Source organism: Heteronotia binoei, chromosome 9 (assembly GCF_032191835.1).
Source record: "Heteronotia binoei isolate CCM8104 ecotype False Entrance Well chromosome 9, APGP_CSIRO_Hbin_v1, whole genome shotgun sequence".
Lineage (NCBI taxonomy): Eukaryota > Metazoa > Chordata > Lepidosauria > Squamata > Gekkonidae > Heteronotia > Heteronotia binoei.
Genome location: NC_083231.1, coordinates 126,065,237 through 126,082,717, shown reverse-complemented (window position 1 = coordinate 126,082,717; position 17,481 = coordinate 126,065,237). Strand labels below are relative to the sequence as shown.

The 17,481-nt window shown below is 55.2% G+C and overlaps 2 protein-coding genes and 3 non-coding genes across 5 annotated transcripts in view; all 5 read left to right on the top strand.

Moving 5' to 3' along the window:
• DCTN1 (dynactin subunit 1) overlaps nt 1-17,481 on the top strand; it is a 158,581-nt gene that overhangs the window by 54,985 nt on the left and 86,115 nt on the right. Inside the window, exons 24-28 of the mRNA XM_060247228.1 lie at nt 1,577-1,710; nt 4,211-4,400; nt 4,524-4,600; nt 4,895-4,984; nt 5,084-5,265. Of these exons, the coding sequence (XP_060103211.1) occupies nt 1,577-1,710; nt 4,211-4,400; nt 4,524-4,600; nt 4,895-4,984; nt 5,084-5,221 (629 nt within the window). The 3' untranslated portion in view covers nt 5,222-5,265. The remainder of the gene's footprint in view (nt 1-1,576; nt 1,711-4,210; nt 4,401-4,523; nt 4,601-4,894; nt 4,985-5,083; nt 5,266-17,481) is intronic.
• On the top strand, nt 9,360-17,114 carry NOP56 (NOP56 ribonucleoprotein). Its single transcript, XM_060247254.1, has 12 exons — nt 9,360-9,836; nt 10,407-10,505; nt 10,591-10,705; nt 11,439-11,600; nt 11,681-11,879; nt 12,847-13,034; nt 14,409-14,560; nt 15,195-15,295; nt 15,531-15,679; nt 15,925-16,046; nt 16,236-16,373; nt 16,538-17,114. Exons 1-12 carry the CDS (start codon nt 9,360-9,362, stop codon nt 16,766-16,768), a joined length of 2,133 nt encoding a protein of 710 aa, XP_060103237.1. The 3' UTR covers nt 16,769-17,114.
• LOC132577694 (small nucleolar RNA SNORA51) lies at nt 12,583-12,719 on the top strand. The gene has a single exon (XR_009555848.1). It is a non-coding gene; the product is annotated as a small nucleolar RNA SNORA51 (small nucleolar RNA).
• Nucleotides 15,768-15,838, top strand: LOC132577692 (small nucleolar RNA SNORD56). The gene has a single exon (XR_009555846.1). It is a non-coding gene; the product is annotated as a small nucleolar RNA SNORD56 (small nucleolar RNA).
• Nucleotides 16,086-16,161, top strand: LOC132577691 (small nucleolar RNA SNORD57). Its single transcript, XR_009555845.1, has one exon. It is a non-coding gene; the product is annotated as a small nucleolar RNA SNORD57 (small nucleolar RNA).

Here is a 17,481-nt window from a genome sequence, read left to right as displayed (position 1 = left end):
GAACTGCTGAAATCAAATTCTGTCACCTATAGGTGGTTGATTCCAGATGGGCTCCTCTTTGTATTCAAAAGCCAAAGATATAGGATTAATTCAATTTTTAACGCAATTCCTGAAGACCCATGGACGCAGATCACAACACTGTTGGAGACGGAAGAAACTGCAGATGAAATGGGAGCAGACAGAGATGGGTCAAAACCACCATCAGTGAGAGAGAGAGGAAGTCAAAAGACGAAATATAAAAATGATAGTAAAGCAGATTGTAAGCAGCCAGGTTAGAATCTTGTCAGTCAAGGTGAACAGACTGAACTCACCCCAAAAAGAGAGAAAATATTTACCCAACTCAAAAAAGTTAACACTGGAGTACTTTGCCTACAAGAAACACATATTAAGAGTGATCAATGTTTATTAGAATGCAAAAAATTTGGTGAAATATTCGTTGCAGCTGAGACCAACAAGAAAAGAGGGCTGGTTACATGTGTCAAGGAAGACTTAAAAAACCAAAACTAATACAGTCCTTGCCAGATGGAAGAACCCTGATGGTGGAAATACAAAAAGAACAAAATATTTTATTGATCACTATCTATGGAGGGAGGCCCTTGGTGTGCTGAGGCAGGAGGGGGGCCCTTCGGGTTGCCCAGCTGCTGCCCCCTCAGCCTTCTGCCCATCCTGGGGGGGGGGGGGCAGAGATCTCTTCCTGGCAGCGCTTTTTGATTTCCCTCCCAGCAGGCAGGTAGGCGGGAGGAAGGGCTGATTTGCTTGGGCCCTGCAAAGATGGCCGTCGTGGAGACGGGAGCGCCAAGGCCCCTCCTGACCATCCCTCTTTTTTCCTTCCGTTCCCGCTTGCTGCCCTTTGACAGTCGGGCTTGTTTTGTCCCCCTGCAGGCCCAGGGTGGGTGACGCAGTGCTCCCTGGCTGCTGCCCTGTCCTCTGGTGTGGCTCCCCCATGGCCCACCTTCTTCTGAGCCCCCAGCCCCTTGCTCTGCCTAGTGCTGTCTGGGGAAGGAGCGTGGGTGCTGTGCACGGCTGGGAGCACAGGCAGTGGGAGAGTTTGCAAGCGGGGGTGGGGGCAGAAGGGAGCCTCTGTGGCCAGGCCTGCCCCAGTCCATTTTTGGAAGCTCTCTTATAACCCTGCGGCTTCTTCTCTCTCCCACGCTTGCCCTGCAGAGGAGCAGCAGAGAGGTACAGTGGCATGCCCCCCCCCAGCCCAGGTCACCCCCCCTTGCATGTGAGGGCGGGGCAGGGAGGACGAGGGTGGGTGTCCTGGTCATCTCATGGGCACGAGGAGGCTTGAGGAAGGGGAGCAGCATCTTGCAGGGGGGCAGCTGCCGCAGGTGCATCTCGGGCAAATCCTTGGCACATCCCTCAAGGGCATGACTCGTTACCCTTTTCCGAAGGGCTCCCAGCGTGCCAGTTTGCTTGCATGCCCTGGGGTGGCACTGCCTGGTGGGTGAGTGTGCAGCTTGTGCTCTGTGTGTTTCTCCCGATCCTCCTCCTTTGGGGCTGGCTTTGGCCTTCTTCTCCGACTGCCCTCCCATGGCAGTGCCCTGTGCCATCTCTCCTCTGCCCCCTCCTGCAGGTGTGGGGGCTGGCCAGATGGTGATGGGCGGGTCAGGCCCTGTCCAAGTGAAGGACTCCCCGCTCCTCCTCCAGCAGATTGATGCCCTCCAGCTCTCCCTGCAGCACCTCAAGAACCAGAACAACCAGCTCAAGGTCAGTGGGGCGGAAGGGGCAGGCGGGGGCTGGGGGGGTGTCCTGCTGCAGGGTTCCCCTTTCGGGGGCCTTCGATGCTCCTGGCCACTGAGCAGTGGGCTGGTTCCTTCCTGCATTCAACAGCAGGTAAGAACAGAAGCGAAGGCATGCTGCAGCAGCAGGCCAGTGGCCCATCTGGTCCAGCACTCTGTGGCACCAGGAGGTCCGCCAGTGGGGCCAGAACTCTAGACCCCTCCCACTGTGACCCCCTGAAGCACCAAGAAGACAGAGCATCCCTGCCCCACACAGTGTTTCCTCTGTACGTTTGTGACTAAGACTCACTCATGGACCTCTGCTCCAGATGCTTATCCAGTCTCCTCTTGAAGCTGTCTGTGCTTGTAGCCACCTGTGGCAGCGAAGTCCGTGGGGTCATGACTCTGTGGGTGAAGAAGGACTTCCCTTGATCTGCTCCTTAATTTGATTGAGAGCCCAGGAGTTCTTGCACTGTAAGAAAGGGAGAAAAGTAGCTTCTATACCCCATGCATAATTTTGTAAACTTCTATCATGTCACCCCTCAGTTGTCTTTTTTCCAAGCTAAAGAGCCCTAACCTCTTTCATCTTATTTTAGTTGCCCTTTTTTGTACCCTTTCCATTGCTATAATATCTTTTTTGAGGTGCAGTGACCAGAACAGTATGCTGTATTCCAAATGAGGGCACACCATCAATTTATACAGGGACGTTATGATACTGACTGATACGTTTTCAGTCCCCTTCCTAATAATCCCCAGCATGGCGTTGGCCTTCTTTATTGCTGACACACACTGAGTCAGCATTTTCAGTGAGTTCTCTATGACTCCAAGATCTCTCTTCTGGTCAGACCCCATCAAAGAGTGTTTATAGCTGGGCTTTTTGGCTTTGCAGGTGCCCATGTTGAACCTCATTTGTCACGCTGCTGCCCATCGCCCACTCACCCAGCCTTGGCAAATCCCTCTTTTTAAAGGTGGGGGGACATTCTCTGAGTACTCGGGAATGGAGGCAGACTTTAGTAATAGATTGCATATTTGAGTTCTGTCCGAACTCTTGGATGTATGCCATCTGGGCCTGTGATTTTTCAGTGTTTCATTTGCCCATCAGTTGTGGAACCTCTCGTTTCCTCAGTCGGACTCAGGTCTTTTGACACCCTCCTGAAATCAGTAGTTCCGGAGTGGGCAGTTATCCTTTCATCTTAGACAGTGAAGAGAGAGGCAATCATTGCATCCAGCTTCTCTGCCATTTAAGAACATAAGAGAAGCCATGTTGGATCAGGCCAATGGCCCATGCAGTCCAACACTCTGTGTCACATAAGAACATAAGAGAAGCCCTGTTGGATCAGGCCAGTGGCGCCTCCAGTCCAACACTCTGTGTCACATAAGAGAAGCCCTGTTGGATCAGGCCAGTGGCCCATCCAGTCCAACACTCTGTGTCACACAGTGGCAAAAATTTTTATATACACACATGCACTGTGGCTAATAGCCACTGATGGACCTGTGCTCCATATTTTTATCTAAACCCCTCTTGAAGGTGGCTATACTTGTGGCCGCCACCACCTCCTGTGGCAGTGAATTCCACATGTTAATCACCCTTTGGGTGAAGAAGTACTTCCTTTTATCTGTTTTAACCTGATTGCTCAGCAATTTCATCAAATGCCCACGAGTTCTTGTATTGTGAGAAAGGGAGAAAAGTACTTCTTTCTCTGCTTTCTCCATCTCAAGCATAATCTTGTAAACCTCTATCATGTCACCCCGCAGTCGACGTTTCTCCAAGCTAAAGAGCCCCAAGCGTTTTAACCTTTCTTCATAGAGGAAGTGTTCCAGCTCTTTAATAATTCTAGTTGCTCTTCTCTGGACTTTCTCCAATGCTATAATATCCTTTTTGAGGTGCGGCGACCAGAACTGCACACAGTGCACACATTTCGCTTTCAGCCTTTAGTGATCCTTCATCCAAGGGCCCCACTGCCTCCCTGGCTGGTTTCCTGCTACTCGTGTATGTCAGGGGTGGCCAACGGCAGCTCTCCAGATGTTCTTTGCCTACAACTCCCATCAGCCCCAGCCAGCATGGCTGATGGTTGGGGCTGGTGGGAGTTGTAGGCAAAAAACATCTGGAGAGCTACCGTTGGCCACACCTGATGTATGTGAAGGAATTTTTATTGTTGATGTTTTTGCAGTACATTCCTCATAGTCCCATTTTGCCTGCCTGATCACCAACTTGCATTTCCTTTGCCACCCCGACTGTCGTCGCCGCCCCCCCTCCCACCGCCCCCCAGCTCTCTCAGGCACCCCCTGGCCTCCCAGCTGAAACACGGTTTGGGGTTCCTTTTCTTCAAGCTTGGAGTGATCCATGCAGGGGGTGGCAAGAAAGAGCAGGGGTGGGTGGTGGACAAGCTGCTCTGAATTTGAAGCACTGCCCCGAGGGTGGGGGGGGGGTGTTTCCAGGAAGTAGTCAGCCGGAGCTCCACCGACAGCCTCCCTCTTGTCTCCTGCAGGGGGCTCAAATGAGGAGGGAGCTGGCATCGCTGCCCCCACTGCAGGTGCCCAAGCTCTCGCTGCCCAAGGACAGGCAGGCGGAGGAGGGGGCTTCGGGCTCTCTGTACCGCAAGACAAGCCAGCTGCTGGAGACCCTCTACCAGATGAGTGCCTCCATGAAGGTGGTGGACGTAACCCGGCAGAAGACAGGTGTGTCCTGTGTGGAGCGGGGAGGAAGGAGCGCTCCATTTTTGAGGTTCACCTGGGGGGAGGTGGGGGGGAGTTGCATGCAGGAGACGAGCCGTGCTTTCCCCTTCTTCCCTCTGTCTGCAGCAATCAGCCCAGCAGCCCAACTCCTAGAGCAGACGGCACGCCTGAAGTCCCTGAGTGAAACCGTTGAGAGGCTGAAGGTACCTCTTTTTTTGGGGGGGGGTCTCCTTATCTTGAGGGGTGTTCTTGGCACCAGCCTGGCTGACCACAGAAAGAAGGACCCTGGCCTGCCAAAACCAGATCCCCCCTCTCTGGCCTCCTCCCAGCCTCGCATGGCTTTTGGCTCTCCCTCTTGCCCCAGGGTCCAGCTGCTGAGATCACCTCTGGAGGGCACAGTCTGAGCAGGGCCCCCCTCCAGAAGGGCAGCTCTGAGCCAGGGGGCTGGGCTGGAGAGCACTAAGGGCTTGGCTTCCTTCCTTCCTTCCCTCTGGCAGGATGAAGTGATGAAGAAGACAGTCCTGCAGCACCCTGGAGCCAGCGTCCCCTCCGACTTTGGCACTTTCCCATCGGCCCCCTTCCTGAAGGTGAGGGCTTGGGCCAGGATGGGAGGGAGGGAGAAGGGGGGGACCTCTGTGCCTCCTGCCCTCCTCCCCATCCCTGGCCTCCTGTTCTCCTTTCCCCAGGCCAAAGAGGAGCAGAAGGAGGACACCGTCTTCATTGGCAAAGTGACCTTCCCCTGCCAGCCAGGCCACGGCCAGGTGCACAAGGTGGTCCTCACTCCGGAGCAGCTGCACAAGCTCCACATCCGCCTCATCTCCTAAGAGAGCTTCTGCCCGGGCACCCCCCACCCCTGCCAGCCTGCTGCCTGGGGCGCCAGAGACTGCTCTTGCTGCACTCCCCTCCTGGCAGCCCTGACCCCCACTCCCTCTGGGCCTCTGCCCTTCCTTGCTCTCTGGGCACACTGAGCTCAGCTTCCCTCCCACTCCAGAGGGGTCTGCCTGCAGGGGCGGGGGCATGCGTGGGAGATGCCTTCCCTTGCTGGCCATTCTCTAGGCAGGGTTGCCGAGCCCCCACAGCCCAGCAGCAGGCACAGCCCGGGGGGGGGGGGGGGGGGGCTGGCCGTAGGTGACCTTGCACTGCCCCTGGGGAGTCGATCTGCTGTGAGCATTTGGGGCACCTGGCCCTGGGGCCTCCCTCAGCACCTCCCTTCCCTTCCCTGCAGCTGCTAGCCTGTCCTGGTGGTTCCTCCACACAGCTCCATCTCAAGCACTTCTAACGAGACTGGGAGGGAGGGAGGGAGGATCTGCTGTTTCCTCAGATGGGAGCCCGAAAAGCATCTTGTATGAGGAGCTGTTTGGGTAAATAAACTCTCTCAATGCAGTGCTCTGACCTCTGTGCCTTCATTTCTGGCCCTGACCCCCCACTTTCAGGCGCAGGAGACGATTCGCTCCCTGCAGGGGCTCTGCCAGCTGCTCTGCCCACCAGCCTGCCTTTTGCCTGCCAAGGGGCCAAGCCAGCCCTCCCCTTGGCCTTTCCCCACAGGAAAGCTTTCACGGCCATTGCCACCTCCTGCAGTTTGTTGAGCTTTGTGTGGTTGACACAGGATTCCAGGTGAGGCTGCACTACAGGATTCTGAATCATTCCCAGCATGGAGTTTGCCTTTTTTACCCACTATATGTGGGAGGCAATGATTACATTGTCCTTACAGCCCCAAGATATCCCTTTCATTCTCAGTTGGGATTTTTTGTTCTGATATGCAGGGCTTTACTGTTACATCCGCAACTTCATTTGCCACATGGTTGTTGTCTGCTCACGCAATCTGGAGAAATCCTCCTGGGGCTCTTCACAATCCACTTTGGTTTTCACCATCATGAATAAATAGTGTGTCATCTGCAAACTTGGCTTCTCTTGCACTCAGTCCCAGTTCCAAATCTTTTATGAGTACATGCAAATGCCCTGGTTCCAGCACCCAGTTCTCGTGCGGCCCTGCTGCACGTTTCGCTTCACTACCCAAACTGCCTCATGTACCCTCAGCACTCGCTGCTGCTTTTGCACTTTAGGGTTTTGCTAATTTATTCTAACTGGCCTGTAATCTCACGTGCCCCTCTGGAGCCCTTTAAAAAAATGGTTTAGCACTGCCTACTTTTATATATTTTATGAGATTTGTAACCTGCTCACCCTGGAGACTGGCTCAGAGTAGGTAACAACAATTTATAGAGCACTAGCAGTAAAGCCTGTTGTAGGAAGAAATACAACTGGCCCTAGGAAAATATTGGGGGTGTGTGTGTGATGAATGTGGAGGTGGCAGGCAGGCAGGAAGATAGACAAACAGAACGTAAAAAAGAAACACAGAAAATGAGAGAAAGAATGGTAGGAAAAAGATGGGGGGAAAGGAGTGCAAGAAAAGAAGGAAGGTAGAATGAAATAAAAGTACAGCAAACGTATGAGAAAGAATAGAAAGGAGAGGTAAAAAGGAGTGAGAAAAATGAGAAGGACGATCGAATAAAAGAAAAAAGACAGAATGAGAGGAAGGAAAGGAGTGTTGTGGAAAAGTTGGGTAGAAAGTGAATGAAAAAATGGAAGGAAGGAAGACAGGGAGACAAAAATGGCAGGGAGTCAGCCATTAGAAGCCTTCCACTTGCAGGCAGGGGGAGCAAAAGGGAGCCTTCCAATGGCTCCCCCGCCTATTAAAGCAAGCAGCTGACACACAGACCGCTCTGCTGGTGGGAGCCATTGCAAGTCTCCCTTTTGCACCCTCCAGGCAGCGGGAAAGCGGAAGGGAGTCCATTCCATCTCATGGGCCCATAGGACAGCATAGACTCCATTCTGTCATACTCCTATGGGTCCACTGTAGCCTAATTTGAATAGGAAAAGCGAAAAGTATTTGCAGCCATTGTTCTCTCTAAGCTGAGTTAGTGTGAGCTCACTGTTTTTTAGCCTCCATCTCACACATTTTTGTCTCAGCTCAGGAAAAATGGCCCCAGAGCAAACTAATATATGCAGCAGCTCACAGCTTTAATGCTCGTAGCTCACAAGACTCCATGGCTTAGAGGAAATATTGTCTGCAGGTGGAAAGGGAGTTTAATACATTGCATAGTGTTAGCTTGTTTATCTGCTGCTGTTGAACTGGCCTCTCCCTGCCATGAATGAACATTCCTTTTGTGTCAGTTGAAGAGAAGTAAAGCTACTGTCTGTCTCACAGTTTGCTTTGCGGCATTGTTGTTTGTGGGGGAGGGAGATGGACTGTTCTAGACTTCCTACAATGGGCCCCGAGGAAAGGTAGTAGTGGTCAGTAACCCCCAGGAGAACTTGTCAGCAGAGAACTGTCTCCCTCAGAGGTCAGTGACCATCTGGTGGGGTTCTCACCTGAAGGGGCAAGCGATGGGAGGGGAGAGCAGAGTCAGCCAATGGCACGCCAGAGACAGTGTGAGCCAATCCTGTTGTGGCCCACATGCAACAATGAAAATCCTCAGAATTGATAGTCTAAAATACAATATATTAACAAGTAATTACAATAAAATCAATGAATACTATACATTTCAGCAGCAAGTTACTTATACAAATTAAAAGACCAACAGTGAGTTCCTTAATAACCTTTGGGCATCCCCATGCATGTCAGGAGACTTCCTAGTTCTCAGTTTGCCCAGGAGTCCGGGGACGTCATTGCTCAGTCCCCTCAGTTTGACTCAGTTTTGATTAAATCAAGAGCTTTCAGCTCAACATTAGGAAGAACTTCCTGACCGTTAGAGTGATTCCTCAGTGGAAGAGGCTGTGTCTCTCGGGGATGCTGCAGGACTGTGCACCATACTATTCCTGGTGACAGCCTAAACATCAGGTAGAGCTTCCTGACTGTTAGAGCAGTTGTTCCTCAGTGGAACTGGTTTCCTCCTTGGGAGGTGGTGGGCTCTCCTTCCTTGAATGTCTTTAAACAGAGGCTAGATGGCCATCTGAGAGCAATGAAGATCCTGTGAATTGAGGGGGAGGGGTTTGTGAGTTTCCTGCATAGTGCAGGGGGTTGGAGGTCCCTTCAAACTCTTATGATTCAGGCACCCTTCCCCAAAGCAGCAACTCCAGTAGTGGAAATAGGTGCAAAGGATTCCTTCAAGTTTCCTGGCATCTTCGTTAAGCAATCCTTTGTCATCGCAAGGCCTCCTGAGCCAGTTTCTTCTTATGGATATACTTGAAGAATGCTTACTATTTAAATTTAAGATTTTTTGACCATCTGCTGCTAATTCTCGTTTTATTGCCTGCTTATGTTTGTTTAGTCAGAACCTGTAGGCCTTTCGGGGGGGGGGGGTTGTTCTGAAGTCCAGAAGGAGCACCTGAGAGACCAGGCAGATTCTGAGGCCCAGGAGCTCTCAGGAGTCCAGGTGCCCTTCAAGGTGCTGCAGAGGCTCGAATCCAGCTGTGGTCCCATCTGTGCGCCTCACTTTGGGAAGCCTCCCACTTTTGAAAGGAAGCCTTTTGCCTTGTATGGCTTTCTTCACTGGAGCCACTAACCATGCAGAGATACGTTTTATGTTTGTTGGTACCTTTTCTGACTTGAGGCATGCACTCGATCAAGGCCGCATTTTGCTGCAGGGGGAAATCAGGATCCTGGTATGGAAAGTTCAGGAGCGAGCAGAGCACACTGGTGTTCACACTGGGGAGGGAATACTCTCCCCTCTGGAAACTTTGCATTTACTCAGTACTTGTCAGTACTGCAGTCTGAGCTCTCTGCTCACGACCTGAGTTCGATCCCAGCGGAAGCTGGTTCAGGTAGCCGGCCCGAGGTTGACTCAGCCTTCCATCCTTCCGAGGTCGGTAAAATGAGTATCCAGCTTGCTGGGCGGGGGGGGGGGAGCGGAGATGACTGGGGAAGGCAATGGCAAAGCGCCTCGTCAAAAGTCTGCCGTGAAGACGTCGTGAAAGCAGCGTCACGCCAGAGTCGGAGAGGACTGGCGCTTGCACAGGGGACCCATGGGGAGAAGGGGTTGGGCAGGCGCAGCGGCGGAGCCTGGCTTCTTCTCCGCCCGGGCGTGCAGCCAACGCCGCTCCCTGCAGCTCTCGCAGGCAGGCAAAGGAGAAGGCGGGGCTGCCAAGGACCGACGCAGGCCAATGAGGGGGCGGGGGCGGGGAACCAGCGAGGCCGAGCCTCCCGCCTCTCTTTCCCGGCAAGCAGCGCGCCGCTCTTCCCGTCATGCCGTGCGCGGGCACCACGCGGCCCCCAGGAGGCGCGCGCGGAGAGGCGGCCATGGCGTCGCGGGGGCGGGGCGGAGAGGCGGCGGCGGCGCTCATTGGCCGCGAGGCGCCTCTACTGCCCTTGGACCCGGAAGGGGCGGGGCCGGGGCCTTCTCAGCCACTGGGGGGAGAGGGGAGGAGAGAGAGACCTCGCAGTCGCTTCCCTTCGTGCCCCGCGCGGCCTGGCTGGGGCAGGAGGCCGCGCCGCCATGGTGGGTGAGCAGGAGGGGTGGGGGAGGGAGCAGGAGGGGAGGGGGAGCAAACGGGGGGAGGGAGCAGGAGGGGGGGTGGGGGAGCAAAAGGGGGGAGGGGTGGGGGAGCAGGAGGGGAGGAAGTGGGGGAGCAGGAGGGGGGAGGGAGCAGGAGGAGAGGGGGTGGGGAGCAAAAGGGGGGAGGGGTGGGGGAGCAGGAGGAGAGGGTGGGGGAGCAGGAGGGGAGGAAGTGGGGGAGCAGGAGGGGGGAGGGAGCAGGAGGAGAGGGGGTGGGGAGCAAAAGGGGGGAGGGGTGGGGGAGCAGGAGGAGAGGGTGGGGGAGCAGGAGGGGAGGAAGTGGGGGAGCAGGAGGGGGGAGGGAGGAGGAGGAGAGGGGGTGGGGAGCGAGGGGTGGGGGAGCAAAAGGGGGGAGGGGTGGGGGAGCAGGAGGAGAGGGTGGGGGAGCGAGGGGTGGGGGAGCAAAAGGGGGAGGGAGCAGGAGGGGAGGGGGTGGGGGAGCAGGAGGGGGTACCCAGGGCTCCTCTCTTCCTCCCCCTCCTCCTCCTGATGGACCACTCTCTCCTCCCCTCCCCAGGGCCCTCCAGTGCTGCTGCACGTCCTCTTCGAGCACGCAGCCGGCTATGCCCTCTTCGCCCTCCGGCAGGCCGAGGAGGTGGCGCTGCTCTTGCCCCAGGTGAGTAGGCAGAGGGGGGCGGGGCTGAGGGGGGCCGGGAGTGGGCTCTGGCCGGGCATGACGGCCTCTTTCTCCCTCCCTGCAGGCGGAGGAAAGTGTGCTGAGCCTGGGCAAGTTCCTCTCGCTGGTGCACCTCGTGGCCTTCTCGCCCTTCAAGTCCGCCCAGAGCGCCCTCGACAACATCAACGCCGTCTCCGAAGGTCAGCAGAGCCCCCAACCCCCTCCCTTCTTCCCTCCCCGAGAGCCACTTTGGTGTGGTGGTGAAGTGCACGGACCCTTATCTGGGAGAGCCGGTTTGGATTCCCCCCTCCTCCACTTGCATCTACTGGAATCACCTCAGGTCAGCCGGAGATCTCTGGCAGGATTTGTCCATGAAAGGGCAGTTTCTGTCAGAGCTCTCTCAGCTCCCCCCCAGGGTATCTGTTGTGGGTGAGAACGGTAGAGGAGATTGTAGTCATAAGACTGATTCAGAGAGAAGGGCAGGGTATAAATCTGCAGTCTTCTTCTTCCTGCTTATGGAAGTGCCAGTTTGCTGTAGTGGTGAAGCGTGCGGACTCATATCTGGGAGAACCAGATTTCATTCCCCACTCCTCCATTTGCACCTGCTGGAATGGCCTTGGCTCAGCCATAGCTATTACAGAGGTTGTCCTTGAAAAGGCAGCTGCTCTGAGAGCCCTCTCAGCCCCACCCACCTCACAAGGTGTCTGTTGTGGGGGGAGAAGATATAGGAGATTGTAGGCTGCTCTGAGACTCTGTCCTTGAAAGGGCAGCTTCTGGGAGAACTCTCTCAGCCCCACCCACCTAACAGGGTGTCTGTTGTGGGGGAGGGAGATAAAGGAGATTGTGAGCCGCTCTGAGTGGAGGGCGGAATACAAATCCAGTGTCATCGTCATCTTCTTCCCACCCTCCATCTCCTCCTTCCCACCCCGCCAGGACTCCTCCATGAGGACCTGCGGCTCCTGCTCGAAACCCACCTGCCAGTCAAGAAGAAGAAAGCCGTCCTGGGGGTCAGTGATGCCAAGATTGGTGCCGCCATCCAGGAAGAGCTGGGCTGCCAGTGCCAGACGGGTGGGGTCGTCGCCGAGATCACCAGAGGTGAGGAGGAGGGGGCAGGCTGCCTGCTTGCAGGCCTCCTCAGGGCCCCACAGGAAGGACTAAGACCTCTTCCCCTTCAGGGATCCGGCTGCACTTCTGCCACCTCATCAAGGGCTTGACGGCCCAGTCTGCCTCCAAGGCCCAGCTGGGACTGGGCCACAGCTACTCCCGGGCCAAAGTCAAGTTCAACGTCAACAGGGTGGACAACATGATCATCCAGTCCATCAGCCTCCTGGACCAGCTGGACAAGGACATCAACACCTTTTCCATGCGGGTCAGGTGAGCAACACCTTTTCCATGCGGGTCAGGTGAGCAACACCTTTTCCATGTGGGGTGGCACCACATCTCAGCTCCCCCCACCAGAGCCAGTTTGGTGTGAGAGCCAGTTTGGTGTAGTGGTTAAGTGTGCGGACTCTTATCTGGGAGAACCAGGTTGGATTCCCCTCTCCTCCACTTGCACCTGCTGGAATGGCCTTGGCTCAGCCAGAGCTCTGGCAGAGGTTGTCTTTGAAAGGGCAGCTGCTGTGAGAGCCTTCTCCAGCCCCACCCACCTCACAGGGTGTCTCTTGTGGGGGAGGAAGGTAAAGGAGATTGTGAGGCGCTCTGAGACTCTATCCTTGAAAGGGCAGCTTCTGTCAGAGCTCTCTCAGCCCTACCCACCTCACAGGGTGTGTGCTGTGGGGGAGGAAGGGAAAGGAGATTGTGAGCCGCTCTGAGACTCTTCGGAGTGGAGGGCGGGATATAAATCCAATATCTTCATCTACCTCACAGGGTGTCTGTTGTGGGGGAGGAAGGTAAAGGAGATTGTGAGCTGCTCTGAGACTCTATTCTTGAAAGGGCAACTTCTGTCAGAGCTCTCTCAGCGCTACCCACCTCACAGGGTGTGTGTTGTGGGGGAGGAAGGGAAAGGAGATTGTGAGGCGCTCTGAGACTCTTCGGAGTGGAGGGCGGAATATAAATCCAATATCATCATCTTCTTCTTCATCTCTCAATGCTTACCGCAGGCAGCTTGCCATAAATGCTGACTGCATAGAAATGAGAGATACAGAAACAGTGACCTTGCATACACCACACCTGGGCCGCGTCTTGCCTAGGCTGTATTGTTAGCAGGGGACAGGTCCTTTCTCTTCAGCATTCTGAATGTGGTGGTTTTTTCCTTAAGCTGTGCCACAACGTAGCCAGTCTGTGGCTTTTCGGTCAGGCAGAGTCAGCTGCTTCTTCCCTGATTCTTTCCCTTCGCTGGCAGAGAGTGGTACGGGTATCACTTCCCAGAGCTCATCAAGATCGTGAGTGATAACTACACCTACTGCCGCCTGGCCAAGCTCATCAGGAACCGGAAGGAGCTAAGCGAAGAGAGCTTGGAGGGGCTGGAAGAGGTCGTCATGGACAGCGCCAGAGCACAGGCCATTCTGGAGGCTTCCCGCTCATCCATGGGTCAGTGGCAGTAACTGCGGGGGGGTGGAGCTATGGAAGTGCCACGTTAGTTAAGGGTCTGCTAGTGATTCTGCAGGCAAGTCATGGTTCTGAACATACAAGCAGAAGAAGTTTTGGGGGGCCTAAGTAAGAGGAGGAAACAGACGCAAGAGCTATCATTTGTTTCATACCGGCAGGGCTTCGGGTTCCTCTGCTCATGTTAAGAACATAAGAGAAGCCCTGTTGGATCAGGCCAATGGCCCATCCAGTCCCACACTCTGTGTCACACAGGGGCCAAAAAACCCCCAAGTGCCATCAGGAGGACCATCAGCGAGGCCAGGACACTAGGAGCCCTCCCACTGTGCCCCCCCTAAGCACCAAGAATACAGAGCATCACTGCCCCGAACATAAGGACATTAGAGAAGCCCTTTGGATCAGGCCAGTGGCCCATCCATTCCAACACTCTGTGTCACATAAGAACATAAGAGAAGCCCTGTTGGATCAGGCCAGTGGCCCATCCATTCCAACACTGTGTCACATAAGAACATAAGAGAAGCCCTGTTGGATCAGGCCAATGGCCCATCCAGTCCAACACTCTGTGTCACACAGTGGCCAATATATATATATATATATATATATATATATATATATGTATATATATGTACACACACACACACACTCACACTGTGACTAATAGCCACTGATGGACCTCTGCTCCATATTTTTATCCAATCCTCTCTTGAAGCTATCTATGCTTGCACCCGCCACCACCTCCTCCTGTGGCAGTGAATTCCACGTTAATCACCCTTTGGGTGAAGGACTTCCTTCTATCTGTTTTAACCTGACTGCTCAGCAATATGTTATTTTCACTGTTCAAACTGTCTTTCATGCTGCAGAGAAAAAAACCCATGCAAGTACAGGCCAGTTTCTTACAGTGCAGCACGTTGTTGCCTGAGGGCTGGCAAGGCTGGAATGGGGTGGGAGCCCCAGTGGCTACAGATATGATGTGCATAGTGAATCTGTCAATCCACTGAGCTCTTGGTGCTGACAACCAATCACTGCTGATCTGTGCCAGAGGGAGAAATGGGCCTGGTGGTACCCAGAATGCAGTGCACCTTGAAGCTGGCCTTATATTTTCTGGGTGTGCTGCTAGGGGCTGGCAGGAGGTACATGACTGTGAGAACAACGTAGAAAAAATTATAGCGGTTGAAAATGCAAAATCATGTAGGCTTTTGGGGGAACAGTCTGGGAACGCTTCTTTAGTTTGGTGGTTACTTGTAGCTATTCTCTGGTGAGCTGCAGACTCTTTCTGGGGCCAGTGTGGGCTGTTCTGGGTCTCCCCAGGGGAAGGGGGGGTGTCTCTTTCCAGTTCTCATGCTCCCCTCCTCCCCACAGGGATGGACATCTCTCCCATTGACCTGATCAACATCGAGAGGTTTTCCAGCCGTGTCATCTCGCTCTCTGAATATCGCAAAGGCCTGCAGGAGTACCTTCGCTCCAAGATGAGCCAAGTGGCTCCCAGCCTATCAGCTCTGATTGGTGAAGTGGTGAGTAGAAAAGGGGGTGACCGACAAGGGGTGCCTGGCCTTTGTGGTCCCCGCAGGGGGCAGGAGGCAGATTTAGTCCAGGTGGAACTCACCTGGTGTTGTTGCCTGGGGGCCGGCAAGGCTGGAATGGGTGGGAGCCCCAGTGGCTACAGATATGATGTGCATGGTGAATCTGTCAATCCACTGAGCTCTTGCTGCTGACAACCAATCACTGCTGATCTGTGCCAGAGGGAGAAGGGGTGGGCCTGGCGGTGGTACCCAGAATGCAGAGCAGCTTGGAGCTGGCCTTATGTTTTCTGGGTGCGCTGCCAGGAGGTAGAAAACTTCACTTTTTTGCTGTAGTTTTGCGGATTTGGCCTGTGTGGGATTTTGGACTCTTCAGGAGTGGGGTAGGTTTGTATTCAGGGTCTACCAGGACTATGCACTCAGTGGGGCAGGAGATATATAGAGAGAGAGGGAGGAGGGTGTTTGCCCTGTACTTATATGTATATAGCGGGGTGGGGTGGAGAGTAAGTAGCAGTTTCTAAGTGGTTTTGAGCATCACGGTTAGTTCTTGGATCCACACTCTTCCCCGGTGGCTGTGCAGTGCAAGGAGCCTGTTGATATCGGTTCTCCCTTCTTTTCCTGCTGGCAGGTGGGTGCGCGCCTGATCTCCCACGCTGGCAGCCTAACCAACCTGGCCAAGTACCCAGCCTCAACGGTGCAGATCCTGGGTGCGGAGAAAGCCCTCTTCAGGTACAGCTGCAGGGCAGCCATGGTGATGGCAGGGCGGAGGGGTGCCAGACTTGAGGCCCTTGCCACATACTTGTGATGGACTGCCCCCCCCCCCTCTGAGTGGCTGCCCAGAGCGCTCCTTTTTCGGCTGGCAGGTTAGCTCTTGCTGGTTTAGACTGAGGGGAGGGTTGCCTGTGCGGTGGGGAGTGGCAGGGCCCTGTGCCACGCTTGTGATTCCCCCTTCCCTGCCCTGCAGGGCCTTGAAGACACGGGGCAACACTCCCAAGTACGGCTTGATCTTCCACTCCACTTTCATTGGGCGAGCAGCGGCCAAGAACAAAGGCCGCATCTCCCGCTACTTGGCCAACAAGTGCACCATTGCCTCCCGAATTGACTGCTTCTCAGGTGAGGGCGCTGGGCCGGCCGGCTGAGGTTCTGCTCTCAGTGCCCCAGGAGGGGGGAGGAGAGTCTCTGGGTTGGGGGCACCTCGCCTTTGCCATGATGGTGACATTTTTCGTCAACAGCATTTCACACAGTGAATGGTGACATTCCATGTCTGAGCAAAGCCTGGGTGGGGGTGGGTCAGAGCTGGGCAGGGGGCTTTTCCGAGGCCCCGACAAACGGGCCTGGCCCCCGCTTTCCTTCTGCAGAGGTCCCAACCAGCGTCTTTGGGGACAAGTTGCGGGAGCAGGTGGAGGAGCGGCTGGCGTTCTATGAGACGGGAGAGCCCCCCCGCAAGAACCTGGACGTCATGAAGGAGGCGGTGGTGGAGGTGAGTGGGGGCTTCCTGTTGCCCGTCGCTGCCGTCGGCTGGAGGTGATGAGAAGGCCTGAGCCCCTGACCCCCCGTGGCCGTGGAGGCAAAGACTGATTTAATGAGCCTGATCCAGCACGGTGCCTTGAGAGGCCCAGCAGCTGGGAGTTGGGCTGGTGCTGACTGCACCCCTTTGCCCTCCACTCAGGCCTCAGAGGTGGCTGCGGAGATCAAAAAGAAGATGGAGAAGCGCGAGAAGAAGAAACGGAAGCGTGAGAAGAAGCGCCTGGAGGCTCTGGCAGCAGCTGCTGCAGAGGAGGACACTGCGCTGGAGACCACGGCAGAGGTGCGGCTTGCCCCCACGCAGTCCCCTTGGCTCTGCTTTGGCCCTGCTTTGAGCGAAGCCTCTTCTTGTGGGCTTTCTTCGTGCTCTCCTCTCTCAGGGCCCGGCCAGGGCTGTCCAAGGGCCTTGGCAGGCAGCAGCTTCCCTCCTGTCTTCTTTCTCCGCAGGAAAATGAAACAGAGCCCAAAAAGAAGAAAAAGAGGAAGCGGCAAGAAGAGGCAGAGCTGGAGGCGGAACCGGAGCTGGCGGAGAATGGCCTGGAGCCCGAAGATGTGCCCAAAAAGAAGAAAAAGAAGCTGCAGCTGCTCCCCCCGGCTGCTGTGGAGACCCCAGAGAAGAAGAAGAAAAAGAAGAAGAAAAAGGTGCAGCCGGAGCAGGACAGTGACGATACGGACTAGCACCGGGGAGGGGGATAGGGAGAGGAGCTTGGCCTGGCTGAGTTCAGGGAGCCACTTTCTTCCCTCCTTTAATGAACTGACTTTTGGGGGGTGGGGCTCTCCATCCTTCCCAGCAAGAGAATGTAACCCAGGCTGGACCTTATTGCCAGAAAGGCTGGGCCGAAGGCCGCCTGGGCCACGCTTGCAGGCCTTTTGTGCGCACATGCTCAGCTCTGTCTGAGCAGAAGGGGGGGGGGGGGTTGCCCTGCCTTGCTGTGCTGACCACTGGGGAACAGCATTTGCTGCAGAAGTGGAGCTTTGTAAAGCAGAACATTTCATTTTCCAATAAAGGATACTGTTTATAAGAGTGTTCTACCTCTTCAGTCAGCTAGTAAAGTGTGTGTGTGTGTGTGTGAGGGGGGCGGGTTGGGCTTGTAGCTTCTCTCCCAGGCTGCGCCTGCCTGGCAGAGGGGAACCTTTCCCTGCTGGAGGCTGCTGGAGTGTTTGGCCATGCTCAGTCACCCAGGCCCGTGTGGGAAGGAGTCCCTTTGCCACACACAACCCTTTGGGAGCTCACTTCTGCAAAGGGTCCACCCAGTGGGTCATCCAGAGCCAGCCTGGCTTCATCCAGCACAGAGGCGCTTACCTCATGGCACTGGGGATGGGGGAGGGGGCATTTGAAAAAGCCAGCCCCAACAGGTCGTAGCCTTCATCTTGCCTCCTCCCACGCAAAC

Bases quoted from the DNA above. Each gene is read 5' to 3' on its own strand.
- NOP56 (XM_060247254.1), top strand. From the start codon at position 9,360: ATGGGGAGAAGGGGTTGGGCAGGCGCAGCGGCGGAGCCTGGCTTCTTC. The intron at 9,837-10,406 runs GTGAGCAGGAGG...TCCCCTCCCCAG, and splicing joins AGGCCGCGCCGCCATGGTGG to GGCCCTCCAGTGCTGCTGCA. The intron at 11,601-11,680 runs GTGAGGAGGAGG...CTTCCCCTTCAG, and splicing joins CGTCGCCGAGATCACCAGAG to GGATCCGGCTGCACTTCTGC.